General features: G+C 44.6%; 1 protein-coding gene across 1 annotated transcript in view; it reads left to right on the top strand.

Moving 5' to 3' along the window:
* Positions 1–22,534, top strand: part of RYR3 (ryanodine receptor 3) — a 517,407-nt gene that overhangs the window by 442,653 nt on the left and 52,220 nt on the right. Inside the window, exons 65-70 of the mRNA XM_047736987.1 lie at positions 189–319; positions 6,284–6,604; positions 8,977–9,217; positions 16,434–16,521; positions 16,625–16,717; positions 21,204–21,218. Coding sequence (XP_047592943.1) covers positions 189–319; positions 6,284–6,604; positions 8,977–9,217; positions 16,434–16,521; positions 16,625–16,717; positions 21,204–21,218 — 889 coding nt within the window. The remainder of the gene's footprint in view (positions 1–188; positions 320–6,283; positions 6,605–8,976; positions 9,218–16,433; positions 16,522–16,624; positions 16,718–21,203; positions 21,219–22,534) is intronic.

Below are 22,534 nucleotides of genomic sequence, written 5' to 3'. Positions count from 1 at the left end.
TCCATGTTCGGGGAAAAGATGGGGAAGGGAGAAGTGCTTGTAATCTTGCTGAGCCCAGGATCCCAGGATGTCCAGTAGAGTAATCCATGGGGAGATGGCCTGGAACATTTTAGGAAAGAGGCCTGGTCTACCATGCATGGGGCCAGCATGTGGTGACACCACTTCTAAATGGACTTCTTTGTTTCTAGGCAACGTCCTGCCCTTGGAGAATGTCTGGCCTCACTGGCAGCTGCCATCCCAGTGGCATTCCTGGAGCCCATGCTTAATCGCTACAATCCACTCTCCGTCTTCAACACCAAAACCCCCAGGGAGAGGTCTAGTAAGTATCTTCCCTCAGAGGTCACCAACCCATGTGTTGAGAGGAGAGCAGCGAGGAAGGAAGGTCACCCAGGCAGGGAAGAGAAGCCTTGCAGCACTTTTGGTTTATATACTCTGAGAGGGGCCAGTAGGTCAAATCTAGGGTCCATGTTGTATGTCTCCATATTACTGGAAAAATGGATACAGGCAAGTTCTTTGTTATCACTAGACGTTGGGACTTTGGGACTCTTCTGTACAATGAGACAGTGTGGTTGATTTCTAAATCCCTTCTATCCTAAACACTTAGGCTCTCTAGTCTGCCCTGGGCCTTAAGTCCCCTTCTGCATGTGGGGACATGACTTCTTTATTAGTCCTCTCCTGAGTGTCATCATAAGGGGCACATGTGCACTAGTAACCTAATTGTACTTTCTAAGTCCAGGGAGTAACTGTGTTTCCAAGTATGATAACCATATGTGGTCTATCATTTTAAAAAATAAAACATAGAAAAACACCAACCTCTTATACTGTTGGTGGGAATGCAAGTTGGTGCAGCTACTCTGGAAAACAGTATGGAGATTCCTCAAGACATTAAAAATAGAGCTACCCTATGACCCAGCAATTGCACTACTAGATATTTACCCCAAAGATACAGATGTAGTGAAAAGAAGACCATATGCACCCCAATGTTCATAGCAACAGTGTCCACAGTAGCCGAACTGTGGAAGGGCCCAGATGCCCTTAAACAGACAAATAGATTAAGAAGGTGTGGTTCATATATTCAATGGAATATTACTCACCCATCAGAAAGGGTGAATACCTACCATTTACATCGACGTAGGTGGAACTGGAGGTTATTGGGCTAAGTGAACTAAGTCAATCAGAGAAAGACAATTGTCATGTGATTTCACTCATATTTGGAGTACAAGAAATAGTGCAGAGGATCATAAGGGTAGAGGGAAAACTGAATGGGAGGAAATCAGAGAGAGAGACAAACCATGAAAGATTCTGGACTCTGGGGAACAAATTGAGGTTTACAGAAGGGAGTGGGGTGGGGGGATGTGGTAACCAGGGGTGATGGACATTAAGGAGGGCATGTGATGCAATGAGCACTGGGTGTTATACACAACTAATGAGTCATTGAACAATATATCAGAAATTAATGATGTACTATATGTTGGCTAATTGAATTTAAACTTAAAAAGGTGGAAAAAAACACCACCAGAAAGGATTGAAATTATGTAAGAAAGAGAAGTTAACAGGAGTATTAACATAATAATTTTTGGAACAGCAGTAGGCAGACTATAGCTATGGGCCTAATCTGGGCTGCTGCCTATTTTTGTAAATAGTGTTTTATTGGAATATGGTCTCACTTACTCATTTACATGTTGTCTGTGACTGCTTCAGCACTACATAGGAGAGGAAAAGTAATTTTCTCTCTACTCTTCATTGTTGTTGGCTGAGACTACCCTTCACCCAATGAAACATTAATAGGAGAAAAAAATATAATTATATACACTTGAGTACTTAGGGAGCTCACAAAGATACGAGACTCAAGGGTGAGTCCCTCCTATGTGGATAAATTGTGATCCTACTGGAAGTCAATGGAATAGAACAGAGGAGCTTCAAACAAGGGAGCTTGAATCATGCTTGGACTCCAACTAGAAAGAACTATAATGATTTGATGTAACATGAAGCAGAAATTACTATACCATGGGACTAATCAATATTAAGGAAGAAAAAATTACACTAAATCATTTCAAACCAGAACCTGTTCTATTCAGAACCAATATTCTCTGAAAATATTGATAGACACTAATAGTACATGTTACTGTCTATCAATATTTTCAGAGAATATTGGTTCTTAATATTGATTAGTCCCATGGTGTGGTAATTTCTGGCACACTCCTCTGTCACCTTCTTTTCTCCATGTAAGAATGTAGAGCGCTAAGCCACAGTGGCTTTATTCCCACCTGCTTCTCGTTATTTCAGATAAAGAAGCACATTGCCCCCAGAAATGCTGACCAGGACAATTTAGACAAGGCTACTTAATGAAGTTCTGCTCCCAATCATGAATAAATACAGTGGAGACTAGTGTTCTCAAAGTTAGTAGGAAAGAGACATTGCCCAGCTGCTTCAGCTTGCCAGAGTCTCCTGTGACTTCTCTAAGTTAAATTCCCACCCCCTCTCAGCTGCCCCTCACCCTTTCTCCCCTAGCAGAAATATATCTCTAACCTTGTTTTTCTCTGCCCTTTCCTGATAACCGAATGAGTCACATCTTGCTGCTCACATGGGAGCTGAGCAACTGAGCAGGCTCTGGTTGAGAAAGAGCTGTGACATCCGTAGACATAGGTCAGCCCAAATGTTGCTCCACAGCTCCAAAGGGACGTGGGCCCAATCATGACAGTGCTAGATATTTATCCATTTATTCTGCTCCGGCTGTGATTGAGGAGATCATGTGTCTCTGTCTGACCAGTGTGTAGAGCTGTGCCTTGGGAAATGGACCTCCTCTGCTCTTCAGCTCATAGATGTACAATAGCAGGCAGAATGAGGACTTGAGAAAGATGGGGGAAGCCCTAGATGAGCTTTGGGAAGGAAGGGCATGACACTGTCCCATTGTTCTTCTCAAGGGCTATTGGAAATATGTTCCTTCTTACTTTATGTACTTTACCTTTATTTAACAAGACATATCCATAAATGAAAAATAAGTATCAATCATTGCATACTCCACAGGGAAGAAAAGAGAGAAGAATGTGATTAGAGACGACATAGTTTTTCATCCATCAGTGACACACTGTCGGGTGTGCCCAAGTCCCCTGAGCCCATGGTTTCCATCATTCATTTAATGAACAGAGGGAGCACTGACCATGTATGTGGCTCTTGAAAAATAGAGTGTACATGAATATGTATTCTGGCATAATCGGGTTTGCCCAGAGCCAGAGGATGACTGATGCCTTAATGGACTCTAAGAAGGTAGAGTTCATTCATTAAACAAAGTGAGTGGCCTGAGGGACCAAGATGGAGGAGGGGTGTGTAGGGTGACAAATGATGTGAGCCTTTAGTTTAGAAATATAATATGAGCTGACTTATCAAGGGTTCAGTCAATCAGACATTTTTATTAATTGACAGTTGGTGTTTTGCCAGCAGTTACTCATATTAGTAACTCTTCTGTAAGACCCTGGAGCATTTTCTGATTCATCCAGAAATTATGAAAATATGCCTAGAAAAGGCTTAATACTGGGTATCTTCCAGGTATTCAAAATTATTTAACCCTTTGGTTATGCATGGCAGTGGTCTGTTAATCAGATTATTAAATAAGGTAACGTAGTCTCCAGCCAATTTATTTCCAGACACTTATTGAATAGCCCTCCAGAAAGAGCAGGAGGTTCGGTTCCCATGTCCGCTGGCTGTCTACACAAAGAGGTGGTACAATCTGATGCCTCCTTCTTGGGGAAGGGCTGCTAGGTGAAGAAAATTGGACTTGAGAACCTTACACAGTGGTTCTCAAACTCTAGCATACATCAGAATCATGCAGAAGGCTTATTAAGGCAAAGATTGCTGAGTCCCTATCCCTAGAGTTTCTAACTTAGCAAAGCTGGATTCTGGTCCTAATGAGTTTGTGATACTGTTGCTACTGGTGGGAGGACCGAAGTTTGGGAACCACTGATGTAGAAGGTGAAAGGACAGTGTGTTCAAATGATAACCCCAACAGTCTTGTGTTGGATTCTAACAGGACTCAGCTGAGGCTGTGTTTCAGGTACATAACTCAGCAGCCTTCATCCTATGGGTTTATTATGTGGCATTTGAAGCATAAAACACCGTCTGAATCACAAATGTTTCTTTCACTCAAGGACCAATTACCTATAAATAACTTTTAAAAGGTCATTACAGTGATTCCAGGGCAGCACCCTGAAGCAACTCTTTTCTTAGGTAGGGGAGAAAAGTGTCCACGGTGATGTATTGTCTGTGTGACATGTAGAACACACACACACACACACACACACACACACACACACAATTGATTATCTGAGAGCAAACAGTTGTGAACTTCAGCTGCATCCATGGCCGTTGGCACTGGTCTGTGTGCTGGGTTTCAAGACCGAAGTCTTGACTTCTCTGTCCACAACTCCTGGTATGTGTAAAATGGTTTTGTTTCGGAGGCTCCTGCAGACCCCCATGTCGATGCTCCCCCCCCTTCCGATGGTGGTTCTGGTACAAGGTACAGGCCAGATTGTCTCTGCCTGGGATCCACATTGGGAGTAGACCACATCTGACCCATAGAATTCCCTTCCCCTGTAAATCAGAGGAGCGTCCCATTCTTTGGCTTTCGTGCTATTAATCCTTTGAATTGTCTGGATTTTAAAGGACATTGGTCCCCTCATGCCTTCCACTTTAGTCACAGCAACAGGAGGTCATGGCTAGCCAAAGAACGTTTGGGCCACATGGGGCCTGCCCCGTAGCAGGGAGGCTCCTGCGTGTCCTTTGCTTGCAACTGCACGTGCCATCCAGCACACCTGCTGGTTTCAGCCGCAGACCTGTCATCTCCAAGCCAGCCAGCCAGCCTTGCTCCACATCTCTGCTCCAGGAAGTACAATCAAGGGAGAAACCAAAACCGTTCCTTTCAACTGACCAGTGTTCCTAAAGGCCACAGGATTTGCAGTGACCTCTCTTATTCATTAACCCTTCAATGCCCACGTACCTAATATCTTGAGGAGGGAGCCTTCTAGCCCACAGTGACCCCAGTGGCACAGGGCCTACAGGTATAACCCAGTTCACAAAAGATAACATTTTATCTGGGGTCTTCTGCTTTGTCCTTAGAAATCCATGAGAACTTTGCATTTTTCTCCAAATATCAGAAATATTTTCCTCAAGTCATCTAGTGAAACTGATGTTCCAGAAAAGTGTTCCACATTTGCTTATGGCTTCTCAGATTCCCTGGCCCCCTGCTTTGGCCACATGTGAGAAGTTTGGCCTGCAGGTAGAGTTTGCCTATGATCCCTGTCCAGGTCCGGGTTGACCCAACCCAAGCAGATGGGGGCAGGGGACAGGGGGTAGAGGAGACAGAGCTCTGGGCCCGTGCTTCTTTCAGAGTCCTTGTTATCTTCTTATCCATCAGGAACCTTGGGTTACTACTGGTGTCTCCCCCTATCTTGTCCTGTCCTTTCACTTAAGTGGAACAGGACATGTAGCCCCTGGCTGCTGTTTGCGATTCTTGTATCCGACAGCCTTCCTTGGTTTCATGTTGAACTTCATCTGTCACTGTGTTGACCTGTCTGTCCATGGCCAGTGAAGTGACCACAGTCTTCAGTGTGAGGAAAAGATGGGGTTTACTCACTCTTCCTTGCACAGAAGCCTTCACAAACAAAGAGGTTTAGGTGCATGACAGGTGGCCTTAGCACCTATCGCCTCATGAGTAACTTCTGTGGTAAATGCAGACATTAACACAAGTGTAATTGTTTTTTCCTCCAGAATCTCAATCAGATGGAAAGTAATGTTGTCTTTGGTACAGCTGAAGGAATATTTGATGAGAGGGGTTTCTTTTCTTTTTCCAAACAGTACAGAGATCCAGGTGACTGAACTATAAGGTTTCACCTAAACACAGAGTAGGTGCTTTTCTCCATCTAGTATCACCTTTTCTGCCATGCATGCGGTAAGACAGAAAGGGAAAAGCCAAGAGATAGGCTGCATTTCAGGGAAGTCTTAGGAGGTATCCCTCACCTGTCTCTGTTATGCTCCTTTGGCCTTAAGTTGAAGCGTTTTAATCAAGTATGGCTTCCAGGAAGCCAACCCAGCCTCTGGAAGCTGTCATCTTTACACAGACACCTGGAGGACAGAAGCTCCCCTACATCCAGTGCTCACTCAAATGAGGCTTGAGGGTGACTGCTTAATGTCTAAAACACCAGAGGAAGGGTGGGATGGATAGAATGGGTTGCATCATTTGTGCTTTTGAATTCCTGTGCCTGTGTTCTCCCTGTACCCCCTCGGTCAGTTCTGGGCATGCCGGACACAGTGGAAGAGATGTGTCCTGACATCCCGCAGCTGGAAGGCCTGATGAAGGAGATCAGCGACCTGGCTGAGTCAGGGGCCCGGTACACAGAGATGCCCCATGTCATCGAGGTGATCTTGCCCATGCTCTGCAACTACCTATCCTACTGGTGGGAGCGGGGGCCTGAGCACCTGCCCCCCAGCACAGGGCCCTGGTGCACCAAGGTCACATCTGAACACCTCAGTGTCATCCTGGGAAACATTCTGAAAATCATCAACAACAACCTGGGCATCGATGAGGCATCCTGGATGAAACGTATCGCAGGTACCACAAATGCCTCTTCTCCCCGCCCCACCTGTTCCCCCAGGGCTGGGAGGACTGCATTCTCTTTTCATCTCTCAGCCCATCTCTAAACTAGTCTCCCTCCCCCTCTTAGTTAGTTCCCAGGAAAAAGTTACCCCCCTGGAGAACCTCTGGGAGCAAATGCTCCCGTCTACTCCCAGCTCAGCCAGGTCCCTCCCATCTCCAGGAAGCCCTTCTCCATGCACTCTGCCTGGCTCAGATGTTCATTGCTTTATTCACTTTTGGTACTTAAGCATCTTGTTTGCTCTTTGAGTAATAACTGTCCATAGTTTCCCCATAAGTGCTCCTGTGTGTTCTGTACACGTATTAGACTCACTCCATTCTGGGATGTACTGCAAGTCACCACCATTTGTATTTCATGTTATGCTTTCTAAGACACTCCCTAAGCTAGGTTCCCAACAGCATCATTTTGGGTTTTTTGAGTTTTCATTTCAGTATTCCTCTAGAACTCCTTGCATGCAGTAGGCTCTTAATGAATTTTGTTACCTGGTTTTCTATTCGTGAAGCAACCCTAAAAGAAAGAAATAAGAAAAAGGAAAGACTTCAAAAAGGAATGACCACACTTCCCACAGTCAGGAAATCATGAATATTTAGTGTCTTCTGTGTCAAAGCAGAGCCGAGGGCACAAAAGCCAAGGCAAGGTCATTGTTTTTGATGGACCCACAGCATGTAGACAACTCTGTGGTAGCCATTCACCCATGCCACCCCCTGGACCAGGAAACACAGGGGCTGCACCAAAGGGAGCTATTAGCCCAACCCTAGATATTTACCTTCCTGGACAAATGAGGAGGTATTCCTCTGCAAGACCAGGGAAGAAAAGTTTCCACCCTCTTCCTGTCTCTGCAATGAACTGAGCTCAGAATGATAAATATTCTAGGTGCTCATAGCTACTAGATAGCACAGGCCTCTGTGAACGTACGAGTAAATAAAATTGACGTTCCTTTCTTACCTGTTAGCCCAAGAATATTGCCAAGACAATAGCCCAAGAAAAACCCCAAGACACTTTGTTGAGAAGCTCTACTTTGTAGTTCATAAGGGATTCAGGGAAGGAAGGAGCTGGAAGGACAGGCTCCCTCAGCTCCCTAGAGGGGCAGAGAAGGGCGATGGCCTAGCATGAAAGGCATAGGGGGCAAGTGGACTCGCCCTGTTATTCCACAGGGTATCCCGGTCTCAGGGGCCACCTAATTACTGGTACTGAAACAAAGTCGATTTTAAGTTGTAAGCCCAACTCACCCACATCTGGAATAGCCTTTCTGATTCTGGAGCGTGAGCAGAAGAAGCATGCCTCAGGGCCAGGCGGGTAGGAACCCTGAACTGTCCTACCTGAGCTTTGGCTTCTTGGACAGTGCCCCTCCTTAGGTAGCTGCCTCCACCTCCTCCTTCTACAACGGTCATTGCTGAAGGGAAAAAATAAGGCAGTGAGATTTAAAAACAAAACAAAACAAAACAAAAAGTGCCAGATGTAGGCTATTTCCAACTGAAATGCCCCCCAGCTAAAGAAACTTTGAAAGGCACAAAACACAGAGCATGTTGGCAGTAGTTCATGGCTCTTATCAATTTTATTTCACTTAATTTTTTTATAATTACTCTGATTCTGATCTTTATGATCAAGTAGACCAAGAGGATACTCGGTTTAAGAAACAGGGTGAGGTGTATAGGTAGGTATTCTCTTGAAGAGGGCCAGAATCCCAGTCCCAAACCCCCCTGATTGCTTTGTCTGCTCTTTGACTTCCGGTGGCCACACCAGCCTCTCTCTCTCTCTCTCTCTCTCTCTCTCTCTCTCTCGGTTCGTTATGCCAGTGATTGTTTGTCCCTTCAGGGCCCAGAGGAGCCCCCAGGCAGTGAGGTAGCAGTTCTCAAGCATTGGGGGACTGAGAACTGTGGTTGGATTAGTGTATTTTTAACAGCAGATTTTTCTGTATAGTAACCAGAAACCATAGTACTAAGTGCCTACTCTTGGCTCAGCCCAGTGCTGCTTATTGGGAGGGAAAAAGGCTCCATTCAAGGAATTTATAATCTAGCTGGTGAGCCCAAACTAGATGAACATCGAGGAGCTAGGAGGTGTGGCCAATGCCAGGCATGCGTGAGGAGTTCTGGGGCAGCCGGCCTCCCTGCGGCCCGGACAAGCAGAACAGGAGTAGGGAACCTGCCCCTGACTTGTGGCTTTGTGAGAGGGAAATAAGTTCCTAGGGGACAATTAAGGAAGGGAACAGGGCAGGGCTGTCCTGAGTCCACGGAATGTCACAGCCTTGCCTTTCAGTCTCCCTAATTTCCTTTTTATCCATTGCCCTAATGTGTGAAATGAGGGGGAGGCCTTTTGTTTGCCAACGCAGTGTATGCCCAGCCGATCATCAGCAAAGCCCGGCCAGACCTGCTGAAAAGCCACTTCATTCCAACTCTGGAGAAGCTGAAGAAAAAGGCGGTAAAGACTGTGCAGGAGGAGGAGCAGCTGAAAGCCGACACCAAGGGAGACACTCAGGAGGCGGAGCTCCTCATCCTGGACGAGTTTGCGGTCCTCTGCAGAGACCTCTATGCCTTCTACCCCATGCTGATCCGCTATGTGGACAACAACAGGTACTCAGGAAAGCTGGGGCCCGCCTGTCCACAGGATGGAAACATGGTGTTGGGTTGGGTTATAAGCGAAGTGGGGAGGTCACAGCGGCCACCATCAGTCACCCCTCCCCCTCCGAACAAAGTCGCTGGTGAAGGACCTCTGGGACAGTGCTTTGCTTGGCCAGTTATTCTGTATGGTCAGTGCCAAGGCCACACCTTCATCCTCACATGCTACCGTAGGTCAGAGGGAGTTGGCAAACAGGGCGTGCAGTGACCCACTTCTTCCCCTCTTAGCAGAGCTCTGTCACAAAATCATTCAACAGAAGTTACCGTGTGTCAGGCACTGTTCTAGGCATTGGGGGAGGGAGGCGTGAACACAGCAAATATGTTTAGTCTAAGGGCTTTTATCATGGCAGGGAAGTGGGGCACACAGACAAAAAACAAAATAAGAACTTGAATACTTAACTGATATACTTTCCTCACGTAAGTAAATTATGCAAAGCAAGGTAAGGAGAATTAGGAGTGCCAGAGTGGAGTGGAGTCACAGGCTTAAATAGAACATTAACTGAGAAACAGTATTTGAGCAAAGACCTGAAAGACATGAGGTAGGGAACCATGCAGGGTTATATTCCCAGGAAGAGGGGACATGTGGGGTCAGCCCTGTGGAAGGAAATTGTTAGGGTGTTCAGAGGATCATCAGAGGCCAGTGTAGCTGGAATAGGGTGAGGAGTAGGGAGAATGATAGGAGATGTCAGAAAAACAACATGGGACCAAGAGTGTAGGGCCTCGGAGGCCACTGGGAAGATTCTGGCTTTTATTCTGAATGGGATGAGAAGTTGTCAGAGGTTTTGAGCCACTCTGTAATATGATCTGATTCACTTTTTTTGTTGAGATTTTATTTATTTATTTGAGAGAGAGAGAGAACATGAGTAGGGGGAGGGGCAAAGGGAGAGGGAGAAGCGGACTCCCCGCTAAGCAGGGAGCTGACCCCCACCCCTCACTGCAAGCTCAGTCCCAGGACCCTGGGGTCATGATCTGAGTTACCAAGGAACCCTGATCTGATTTACTTTTTGAGTACGTGGCAAGATACGGGGGCAAATAAGGGGGCGAGGAGACCAGTTGGGTGGTTCATGGTGATCCCATCATAGAACTAATGGGGATTCTTAGAGACAGCGCCAGCTGGTGATTCCCAGGACCTGGGAGGAAGCAGGGTTACTGGAAAGCAACTGCTTAATGGAACAGGGGTTTCTTTTGGAGCCCTGAAAGTGTTTCAGAAACTAGACAGTGACAGTGGCTGCCCGAGCTTGTGAATGTACTAAGTGTCACTAATGGCAAATTTTATATGTATTTTTCCACAATAAAAAAGAAAAAAAAGGTTTGATGGCTGAGTCCAGGGTGGTTGCAATGAAGGTTGACACAAGATGTCAGATTCCAGGTCTGTTTTGAAGGCAGAGCCTTTTGGACTTCCAGATTGGGAATGAGAGAAGAAAGGAGAGTCAAAGATGATTCTGCGCAAATGGAAAGATGGAGTTTCCAGCCATTGAGTTGAGGAAGATTGTGGGTACAGACATTTTTTAGGGGAAGATCTGGAAATCACTTTTGAACATGTTAAACCTGGGTTGCCTATTCAATATAAAATGAAAATGTTGAGTGGGCAGTTGAATATATGAGTCCAGAGTTTGGGAGAGGGTTCTGATGTAGACATGGGAATTTGGGAGTCAGTAACATATTGGAAAACCATGAGACTTGGTATGAGAAAGGATTGAGGGGAAGAGACAGGAGTTCCAAGGACCAAGTGCTTTTGCTCTCCAATATCAAGGGATCAGGCAGGAGAGGAGGAACCAGTGGCTGAGGCTGAGAAGGGACAAGCAGTGAGATGGGAGGAAACTGACAGATGTTATGTCCTGGGTGCCAACTTCACAAAGTGTTGCCAGGAGGAAAGAATGATGAGTAAATGTTATCGGTAATCTTGACAGGAGCAGTTTCGATGGAGCAATGAGAGGGGGGCCTCTTTGCAGTGAGCTGGAAGAGAATGAGAGAAAAGGACTTGGAGACACCAGTATAGTCAGTTTGTGCAAGGAATTTTACCACAAAGGGGAACAGAAATAAGATGCTGGCTAGAGGCAGAAGTAAGCTCAGGAGAAGAGTTTTGAGGATGTGGGAGACTTGTTAGCTCGTTTCTTTGTTATTGGGAATGATCTAGTTAGAGAAGGGGAAATTTATCATGTAAGAATGAGAGTGATCATTTCTAAAGCAATGTTCTCTGAGCAGGCAAAGGGTCACATTAGAGAGTTTATCCACAAAAACAAGCAGGAGAGCAGGGAGTTTGGGTGCTGATGCTCGTACACACACACACACACACACACACTTTCTTTCTCTCTCTCTCTCTCTCTCTCTCTCTCTCTCTCTCTATATATATATATATATATATATATATATATATAGGGGTCTCCAGGAGTCCTTTTCTGATTGCTTCCATTTTCTCAGTGCTGTAGGAAGCAAGATCATCAGCTGAGAATGAGGATGGGGAGATGGTGTGAAGCGGTAGCCAGGGAGAGGGGGAGAGTGGCTGGACCAGGACAGTGTCGTGTGATGACTGGGCATCAGTAAGGGCCCCACTTGAGATCTGTGGTCATGAATTGAAGGTGAAACCCATCACCAGGTTGTCTTTTTCTCCAGCCAGTTTGCCACCAGGTCCAGGCCCAAAATAGGGAGAGTTGGATTTAACCAAAGTTGGGGTTTTTGCAAAGTGAGTATGGGACAAAGGAAAATGGGTGAGGGAGTTGAGGGTAATTATGTGTCAGAGGGTAATTATAAAGACTGACCACAGAACTGAAGCTGGGTGTTGAGGAAAGTGAGGGCATGGGGGTGGGAAGGCTAATGTCTATGAACAGGCAGAAGAATAGGATTGTTGGTCCCAGTGGGGAGCATGGACCAAATAGGTATTTTTACTATACCATACCCTCTTAAGATTTAAAAGCCTAACATAAATTTGAAAAGGCTCAATTTTAAAATACATCTTGAAAGGACTTAGGAATATTTGGGAGAGCCTTGCTAACTTTTGAGTATGCCATTCTGTCATGGGCAGGAAATGGGTCTGAAATTTGCCTTTTATAAGGCAAATTGTGTTTCCTATGCAATTGTCTTAAACAATTGATCACTTATATTATTTAGCATTTGAAAATAAATACCTTACACATACTATATAATATAATCTCTTACCTGTCTGTGGGAGACTTCATTCTCTCAAAAGAAACCCTGCTTTAAGGAGCATGGTTGGCGTCATTTCCGATAACATAATGACATTCGTGGTTAGAGAGGGAATTTGTCAGAGTTTTAGGTAAAAACAAAAATGAAAGAGTAAAGTTGCTCCTAGAATAGCTCTTTAATAGCATTTGTCACTATCGATGATCAAGACTCAAGATAGAGTGTGTTCTACTTCCACAGTGTTTGACAGTTGCTAAAAATGGCAATGTCAGAGAGTCTTTGAGATCATCATTAATTCATTCATCCCCACATTTCAACCCGCTCTTCCCTGAACACCAGAGAATGATATGGTCACCCGAATGCAGCTTAGAAATACTTCCTTTTATGTGTCTGCCTTTACCATTTTGGGGTACTTTCTTCACCAAAAGAATCACTGGCTTAGAAGTATGGGACTGTGGAGTTGGCAGGAAATATAGGAGTCATCTCATCTTACCTGTACTGGATGAGTAAATACCCCCTTTCTTTTTCCTGGCAGCGCATTTCTTACCTCTGATTATCTACTGTGCTTCTAGATGACAGAGACTTGCAGGAGTGGCCTCCGCTCTAGTTTCAGACAGTTCAAACGGTTCTGTCAGGAGTCAGCTCTGTGACTCCTGCCCGCCCGTCACCTCTGACTTTGCTCTTCAGAGCCTCACAAAGCTGTTCCAGTCTCTCCTGTGGCAGCTCTTTAAATATGGAAGAGAGCCATCTTGTCCTGTCCTCCCCCCTGTTCTTCCTCATGCTGGTAAACCTTTCTACGTCCTTCAGCCCAGTCATGGCACCATTTCAAGTTTCTTCGCCCTCGGGAACACTGTTCTGAACAGAAGCTCCTATTGGTCAGTGATCAGCCCGAAGCTGACCCCGAATGAGAAGAACTCTGGGTATAGTGTGTTCAGAACTGGGCAAATCCACTATCTCCTCGTGCAGGAGCTATGTGAGCGCAGGTTAAACAGATGTCTCTGCATGAGGCAACGGCTTCTCAGCTTCCTTTCTGGCAGTCAGGAACACTCAGAACACAGAAATGAATGACTAAACAGTGTGATTTGGGGGTGAAAACCCATCTCTCAGGCTGCTGAAGGGAATCGGAGTGAATCCTCTGCAGTGACCACTTTCGGCTGTGTCCTCGGCAGGAGACTTAGGAACGAGGTTGAGATAAACTCTTAGCTCTAACTCAGACAACCTGACCATGAATGTCATAGGAATACAGCTTTCCTTTCTTTCAAAGCCTCATCACTGGCTTTCCTTTCTTTGAAAACCTGCTAACTTGCCATTTTGAAAATGAAATCTAACTCTCTTTACTCTTGTGATCATCCAAGGTTTTATTCTTGCGTTTCTTGTTTTCTGTTAATATGCTCAGTGGTTTCATTCACTTGTGTTGCTTCAAGCATCACCCTCTGCAGATCGCTGCCTCTAAACCCAACCTTCTTCTCCACCTACAGCCTTGCATTTTCCAACTGCCTTTTGAAGCATGCAGGGCAGATGACAAAAGAGACCCAGATATCCGTGTAGTACCTCCAAAAGGATCAAGTGGCTGGATATGGAGAGAGATCTGGATTCTGGGAGACCGGAACAGGCAGGAGATGAGCCTGGTTGTATCATGGGGACAGACAGGAAAAGATATGGGCAAATAAAAGAGGAGAGGTCAGGATCTTCTTTTCACCTGCAAATACCAGAGAGGTGCAGAGTTTGTGTGCCTGGGGAAACCTATAATGAGATATTCTTCATTCACATAACACTCTGAACCTGAAGAAAGAACCTCACTAGAAATAAAGGATGAAAATATACCTCCTAGAAGAAGAAGGTATGAAAAAAAAGTTCATTCATTGGAAACTGCCTTCCCATGGAAGGCAAAGGGATCAGAATCCTCATCAGTCTTCTGTGAGGGAACATTGACCTCACCTGTTGTTTTCAGGGCTCCTGCTGCTCATGCACCTTGTGGCTGTACTTTGCCTTGGCTGGAGAGGATTGGACCCCTCATCTCTTCCTGCATACTTACAAAGCTCATTGAAACCAAAACACTAAGGAATGAACATCTGGCTCTTCTGACAAAACTTAACACTTGATCCTGAAAAATCAATATGAACGAAATCAAAAAGCATTACCAATCTCAAGACTCAAGTTTGGATTGCATCTGGCTTCTAATAACAGATACCTGATTATAGTGGCTGAGAGAATTTGGAAGTTAAACCTCACAAAGAAGTCCAAAGATACCCATTCCAGGGCCAGTACAGTTGTCCTTCATTAAAGAGACTCATTCCTCTGTCTTCCCATCCTAAACACTGGCTGCCATCTTTGAAGTTACTTTATGGTGCAGTGTATAGTGCAATTAGAGTTTGAGCCATCGTATTTTCATTCAGGCAGGAAGCATGAAAGCAACAGGGGGAAGATAAAGGGCATCTTCAGCTATCTGATCCCTTTTTAAAGAGCTTTTCCAGAAGGTCCATCCAACAACGTCGGTTTCCATCTCATTGATCAGATCTTAGTTACATAGCTATCCCAAGACTGGGTAATGTGCTCTTCAGCAGGCATAATGCCACCCTGAATAAAATGGGCTTTTGTTCCTAAGGAAGAACAGGAGAATGAGTATGGGGTAGACAGCCCGTTGTGTCTGCCATGCAAAGGGGAGGCTAGTTGAGGTAGAACTCAAGAAATATTAGATAAGAATGTCTGTAAGGCTGGAACTCGGGGCAATAAGAAAGTGAGGAGATGAGCGAAGGGTCCAAAGATGGTCTTGGCTTCATGAGTGTTCCCCTTTCCTCCTCAATCTGGTGCTCTCCATGAATGGGCAGAAGGTATAGGCCGCTCAGGGAAGTTCAGTGTGGTGTCCCAAGGCTTAGGGACCTGGCTTTTGATAGCTGTTACCCTGCATGAACCAAGGGACAATAGGTTTTTCGGAGCATTCATGAGAACCAGAGTTTTCTTTAACCTAAGAATGATGGTAGATGATTTAACCTCTGCTGTGTTACTCTACACAGATATTTGAAAATGGCAACTCACCCAGCCCTTCCAAAATATAATTTGATTCCAATATGTAAGATACTTAGAAGCAAGACAACTTTCAGGAGATGACTGAATTCTACCGCAATTTAGCCTTCTTGCTGCTATTGTTGAATTCTTAACCTGGTCTGGTTTTTATTTTTTTTTTTTTATTTTTTTTTTTTAAGATTTTTTTATTTATTTATTTTGACAGACAGAGATCACAAGTAGGCAGAGAGGCAGGCAGAGAGAGAGAGGTGGAAGCAGGCTCCCTGCTGAGCAGAGAGCCCGATGTGGGGCTCGATCCCAGGATCCTGGGACCATGACCTGAGCCGAAGGCAGAGGCTTTAACCCACTGAGCCACCCAGGCGCCCCTGGTCTGGTTTTTAATTTAAAAAAAAAGAAAAAGAAAAAAGAAATGAGTAATGCTATTTATAGGGAATTTCTAAACCATTAAAACACTAAAAACAACAGTGAGAAACATACTGTCTTCCAAATTTCATTCACAAAATTGGCTTCGAGAGGAAAAGGTGTGTGGCCTGAAGTGTTTTTAGGGCGCTCCATATTTCAGAGGCTTGACAATGACAGCATCAGTGACAAGATTAGAAGTCATACTGACCGAGACTCTTCTAGTCTTGCAAGCCTCCTGGACTAAAGGAGGCCTATCCCAAAACAGAGTGTAACCTTAATCACCTCATCTGTTTAAAAAAGAAGAAAAAAAAAAAAAACCTTTGACAAATTTGAAATGTTTTTTGACATGCGTCTGCAAGGATGATTCTTGAATCCTTTGGTAAAATGGGAACAATTATTGTAAGTCCTTCAAAAATATGTACAAACACATGCCTACACACATGTAAGGTGTGCATTGATATTTAGTCTCCCCAAAGACTGCCTTCCTATGGGAATGTAGTTTTATCTGGATAAATGTGTGTAGCCAATATTGGTATAATTTTTAGTGTGACTGTTTTCCTCATTACTGAATTTCATATGCATATTCATTTGCTTTTCACCTCAGATCTAACTGGCTTAAAAGTCCCAATGCTGACTCTGACCAGCTCTTCCGCATGGTGGCAGAGGTCTTCATCCTGTGGTGTAAATCTCACGTAAGGAACCTGTGGGCCCCAAACTTAGAGATGGCTGTGAAAGGTACAGACCTCCAAAAACGTTCTTATAATGTTGGCTTTTTTATCCCCCCCCCCAACTTAGAACTTCAAGAGGGAAGAGCAGAATTTTGTGATTCAGAATGAAATTAATAATTTGGCATTTTTAACTGGAGACAGCAAAAGCAAGATGTCGAAAGTAAGTCCATTGAAATCAATTCCAAAGACTCTTTGATCTTGACCTAAGTTATGTATCTTGGATGTGTGAAGGGATTAGCTCCGTCCTGCATTTAGGTCAAACCACAAGAACCAGCAGTCTCTACTGTTGTTTCTTTGAGAATGAGCCAGAAGAAACTGCTCTCAAATAAGCATGGTCATCACATTTTCTGAATAAATAGCTGTTTGTATGTCAATAAGTTAAAGTTTCAAGACTTGTCTAAGGCATTCGAGAGGTCTCCCAAACCAAAGCAGCTGTTCATTGTTTTTAAATAGAACTTCTTCCGGCGTAGTGAGCTGCCAAGCTACACACACCTAGAGCCACCTTTCAATTAGCTATGAGGAAACTACCTTGTTTGACGACTTTGTTAGCACATGTTCTTACAGTAAGCTTGTTTTTCCTCCTATCTGGAACATCCAATAGCTGTTTTATTTCAGTTGTGCTGACCTCTTAATGCCTTCTGTTTATTTTCCATGTGGGTTGCTTTCAGAGACCCAAACATCTGTCCATTCCCTGCAGGAATGTTTAAAAGAGAACATACGAGATATCTGTCTGAGAAGGAGAGTAGCTTACAGGGAGGAGCGTAGCAGGAATACAGGAGTGGGCCTGCCCCCCCCCCCCCCCCCGCCAGCTCCTCTTCAGTCGGCTCTGCACAGGGAGGCTTTGCTATTTGGATTGTAAAGAATTCTCAGACACACTCTCTCAGGTGCACATACGTACATACAAGACTTACTTAAATGTGATGTTTTGTTACCAGCTGTTATGGCTTACTCTCAACTCTGTTCGCTTGAGAAGCATGCCTCAATGAGGGTAGGCTGTATATGTCAAGTATAAGTGACATGTAACACCTGAGATGTGCGTCTCTCTCGTTGCTGGTACAGTGCTGCCTTTGAGGAACATGAAGGTGGAGTGTGCATGGGGACCCCTCAGAAGTAAAAAACAGTTTTGGAAAGATGACAGTCAATGACAACAAAGCCTTTGGAGCATCTTTCCAAATAACCATTTGGGATGAAGACCTGTGTATAGGAAGCCGCAGACAAGGGGCTGGTATAACAACCAAAAATGCAAACTTCAGCACCCAAAATTTCACCACGTGTGCCTAGCTCTGGTCAGCTGCCATCACTCTGAACTTTCCAGCTCTTCCTTTAGCTGTGTTGACATTAACACTTCTTCCATCATCCCAAAACTGACTCTTAGAGTTTAGAATCTGCTATACACTGCCTAATAAGGTTTGCCATATAAAATTGCGCACATACAAAGAGAGATCAGAAGTATATATTCATATTCAAAGGAGTCTTTGCTGCAAAGCAATTTACCTTAAGGTGGACCCTTTTGTGCTTTGGATAATTTTTATTTGATTTTCCAAAATTCATTTTGCATTCAACTTCTGGCAAACACATCTGCTCCCCATGTGAGATACATGAAGATAGAATCTTTTAGATTCCTGATCCTTGGACATTTATCTTAAATTCCCTCTGAAGGGTCTTCTTGCAGTCATCATTGGCTCTCCTCTCACTCCATCCACCTACAGAAAGTCAGTCAATCCCAGATAGATTTTATGCTACCTTCACCTTGCAGTAGAGCTGCCGCATCCATTGTTACTGTCAGCGGATGGCAGCAAAGCAGTGGAAATTACTCTGATAAGGATTTGGATCCCAGATGAGCAGAAATGGCAAAGACATCTCTATGTCTCAATGCACCAGTGATGAATGGTTACTTAGGGTCCTTAGGTTTACACTTGGAAAGAGATAAGGTGACAGAGGATGACATTTCAAAACTAACCTACTAACAAACTAACTGGAAATTCTGTTCATGCACATTGCTGAATGAGGAAAAGGGTATGTTTGCCTTGTCAGAGGAAGGTCATATTCAGAATGTGGGCATCTTCCCTGTTGGTAAGGTACGTCTATATGGGCAAACACTTTCATTTCCTTCCCATTGACTTTGTATGCCAGTTTTTCCTGAGCTACATGGAAAAGGGTCATTACAGTATAGTAAATGGGAGGACGGGCCCCAGATGTTAAATAACATCTACCATGGTTGAATAACATTACCATTTAGCATGTTACCCCCTCAGGGTAACAGACACTCCTTTTGATCCTGTCGCCTCAGTTGAGACACAAAACGTGATAATAAATAGGACTAGAGATGGAAAGGAAGCTAAGTCCCACCCTTGGCCCAGCCATTGACTAAAGGTATGGTGTTGCATTAACTCCGCCAGACCCCAATTTACCAATCTATAGAATGGGCTTGAGCTTACTACCTGACCCCTCCCAGTTCTAGTGGGATGCTATGTTTAAAAGTCAGTTTCAAAACTGCATCGCTAAGGTAGAGATAAATGCAGAACATTCTTTCAGATGGAGGCACCTTTACCCTGCTTCCAGTAAACCGCAGCTCATAGCCTTTTCTGGTATTCTTTGGAGACAGAACTACCTATGAGAGAATGGAGAGGAGGTATTCTTACTCTTAGTTGAACCCCATCGCCTTTTCCTCCCTGAAATTAGATGCTTTCTTTACTCCCTAATCTGAATGGTCAGCTGTGCTTGCTTTTATCTCTGCTCTGAACTGAATTCTGGTGTTGTATAAATGAAGTTGCCTCTGCGCATGTGGCAGCTGTTGCAAAGACCTGTGTTCTGGAATGCTGCATGCTTACACACGCTGCACATGCCATTGCAGGTGGAAAGGAGGCAGAAACAAAATATACGGTGGGCCGCAGTAGGTGGGCCGCAGTATTTATACTTGATTAACTGAAGATCAGTGCAAAGATGCATTATTTTCCAGGCAATGAAAGCAGGGTTTTTTGGAGAGCTCATTGTATATTTTCTTTATAGGACACCGGTTTGCAAATATATGTTAAGCTAAATGTAACCAAGCTGAGCAAGTGTTTGTTTTGTTTTGTTTTGAAACTTGTTTTGTTTTCTGGAAAAATGTCAGCAGCTTCCTCGGAGGGGAATGGTAAGTTAGAACATGTTTAGCCCAAGAAATGCCAGTCTTTTAACCAAGATTATGAGTTGAAAACAGAATTATAAGGCAGGAAGTATTAGAGTGCCTCGTTGAAAGCCTCTCTCTGATTTCAGTGTATTGAAAAAGGATAGGGAAGAGTTTAGAGGCTATCTTTGAGATTTTCTGGGGTATTCATACTTACATGTGGGAGTTTGCTTCTTACACTCATCTCCCCTGGTGCTCACTCTCCTCTGTCTCATCCCCTCCACCACTCATCATCTTCACTTTGTGATCCTTTTGCACTTGTGCAGCTCCCCTCCTTTCCTCTCCTCTCCTCCCTACCTTTCCCCTTCTCCATCTCTCTCCACATCTCTGTCTCCCTCTCAGGCCTCTCCCCGCCCCCCTTACTGCTCTCTATCCTTCCCTCCCCCATCCTTCCCTCCTTTGCTTCCTTTTTCTCTGTTACTTTCTCATTCTCAGACTGGCTTCTGAAAATTCAGCTTTCCCCTGATATCTAATGTTGGGTTGACTTGTCTTTACTTCACTTACCCTATTAGTGGGGATAAGAACTTCACATGATGCAAGCTTGCCTGTTTTCAGAAGCCTCTCCCTGTGCTGTCTCAGTGCAACACACCACCCAACCATGTGTCCTCCTCAAATTTCCTTTCCCTGAAGAGTCCATGTTTTGTCCTTACATTCACACATAAAATCCTCTGTTTGATCATAAACAACTGGTGATAATGTGTAGGGAAATGGAAGGATTTTGAAGATCTAGGAATTCGTAAATTTCTCTTTGGAAAGTAAAAAAATTTCAGGGGGAAAAAAAAGCACTTCCAGCATTATCAGTATTAGGGAAATGCATTGAGTTAACCAATCTTAGTGGTAAAGAAAAGAACAAAATGGAACCTCTAAAATGAAAGAGGCTGTGACTAAAGATATATTTGAAGGTCACAGCACAGGAAGGGAGATGCTCCATCCTTTGGGCTGTCGGGGCAATCCTGAATTACCCTGGATATTCCTAAAGCACTTCTGTTTAGCAAACCTCTTTTTTGTGGAAGCACACTCATTGCCCCTTTGCTCAATTCTTCTTTCTCTTCTCACAACCACAGATCTGCTGGCAGTGATAATGTGGTAGGTGGAAAGAAGAAAGCAAATAGGGGTCTTTGGTTACATGACAGAATATTTACAGCCCACCCAGGTGAAAAATGGGAGGTGGGAGGGGAAAGGCTTTAGATCTAAAGGGCTCGTGTATCAGGAAAGCTAGTCTTAGAGATGACCTTGCCTTGTGGGGTATATTGCTTGGCTTAGGTGTAAGTCCTTTTGACCAAATTAACTTCCATCCTAACCTCCCACTCACTCTTCATGCCGTGCTCAACCGGCTTCTAGAAGTGTTGAGTTTATGTTGTATTGGCTGAGAAATGGGGGCTAAGAAGCTATGACTAACATGTGCTACCTTACGCCTTGGACCCCTGCTTTTACTGACTGATTCTTCTCCTTGTTTCTTTTCTTTTGTCTTCCCACACAGGCCATGCAAGTAAAGGTACAGGTCAAATGCATGACGTGTCTTTTCTGTCCTAGTATTAGAGGTGCCAGGCTCTGGCCATCCTCTGCACTGTGATCACCATGGGGGTGGTACAGAATGGATCTTCCCACCTGGAGGTCCCCCAGGCCTGCTCCAGGGAAGACACCGCCCGTCAAAGAGTGAATGTAGGCCTACCCACCCTTGGAATGGGGAAGCCAGGGAAACCAGCCAAGCCTCACCCTAACCGAGGTCTCCTTGCTATCTCTGTTCCCTTCCCCAGCTGCCCACTCTGCAGCCAGCACACTGACAGAGATAGGGACGCCAACAGGGTGTGAGAGCCCACGAGGCTCACTCCTCTGCTGTGCCATGCTGGGTCTGAATCCCATGTGCCATCAGCGGGCCCAGTCCTTTCACACCATACATCTCCGCCTCTTGTGCGAGGCTCCTGCAATTCAAAGTTTTTCAAGGACTAACCTTCAAGATTGGAAATCAGATAACCACATGTTTTTACACAAAATGTGCGTATGGTGGGAAAAAACCCTAGGACAGTTTTCCAGTGGCGCTTACAGATTACAACTTGGAAATATATCTCTCTATTCATTGATGTGTGTCTGCTGCCACTGTCACAAGCTCCCTGCCCTAAGCTCTGTGGCAGAGAAAGGGAGATAGGCAGGAAACAGGTCATTTGCAGCTCTTAGAAAAGGGAAATGAAGCCATGCCCAGGTAGGCTTGGGTCTGGGTTTTGACTCAGATGCTTACATGCTGCATGACCTTGGAAAAATCATTTACCTTCCCTGAGCATCATGTTCTCACTTATGCAACTGCCTTATTTGTGGATCATCATTATTGGGAGGATTAGAAATGTTTTGTTTTAGTAGGAGGCACGTTGGAGTCACAGTACACATGCAGCATTCATAATAAGAACAACTTGAGATTGGCCCAACAGAATAGAATGAGTGAGAAATTATTTGAAGTGTGTATCAAATCTACATAGCTACATTTTGCATATTTACTTGATTGTGTAGGGCATGTTACTATTCACCTTTTACATTTATATAGAGAGGATACCTCATAATTTATATCCACAAAATCGGGGTCTATCCTTTATAGATGATTTTCAAGGGTAACGGAGACTGCAAATGAGTTTCGCCTTAGGCCCAACCTTTAGAACTCTATGCCTGATGGTAGAACACGTAAAGAACCCAGCTTGCACTCAGTAAATGAGAGAACTCTTCGCGGCATTTGTGTGAACCAGCTTTCACTTTCTGCTGTGTTCTAGAACACAAGAAGCTGCCTTCTGTTAGCTTCATTTCTTACCACTCCCCACCCCCCTG

Source organism: Lutra lutra, chromosome 7 (genome assembly GCF_902655055.1).
Source record: "Lutra lutra chromosome 7, mLutLut1.2, whole genome shotgun sequence".
NCBI lineage: Eukaryota > Metazoa > Chordata > Mammalia > Carnivora > Mustelidae > Lutra > Lutra lutra.
Note: the sequence above shows the minus strand (reverse complement) of the source record. Positions and strands in the feature narration are given on the sequence as shown.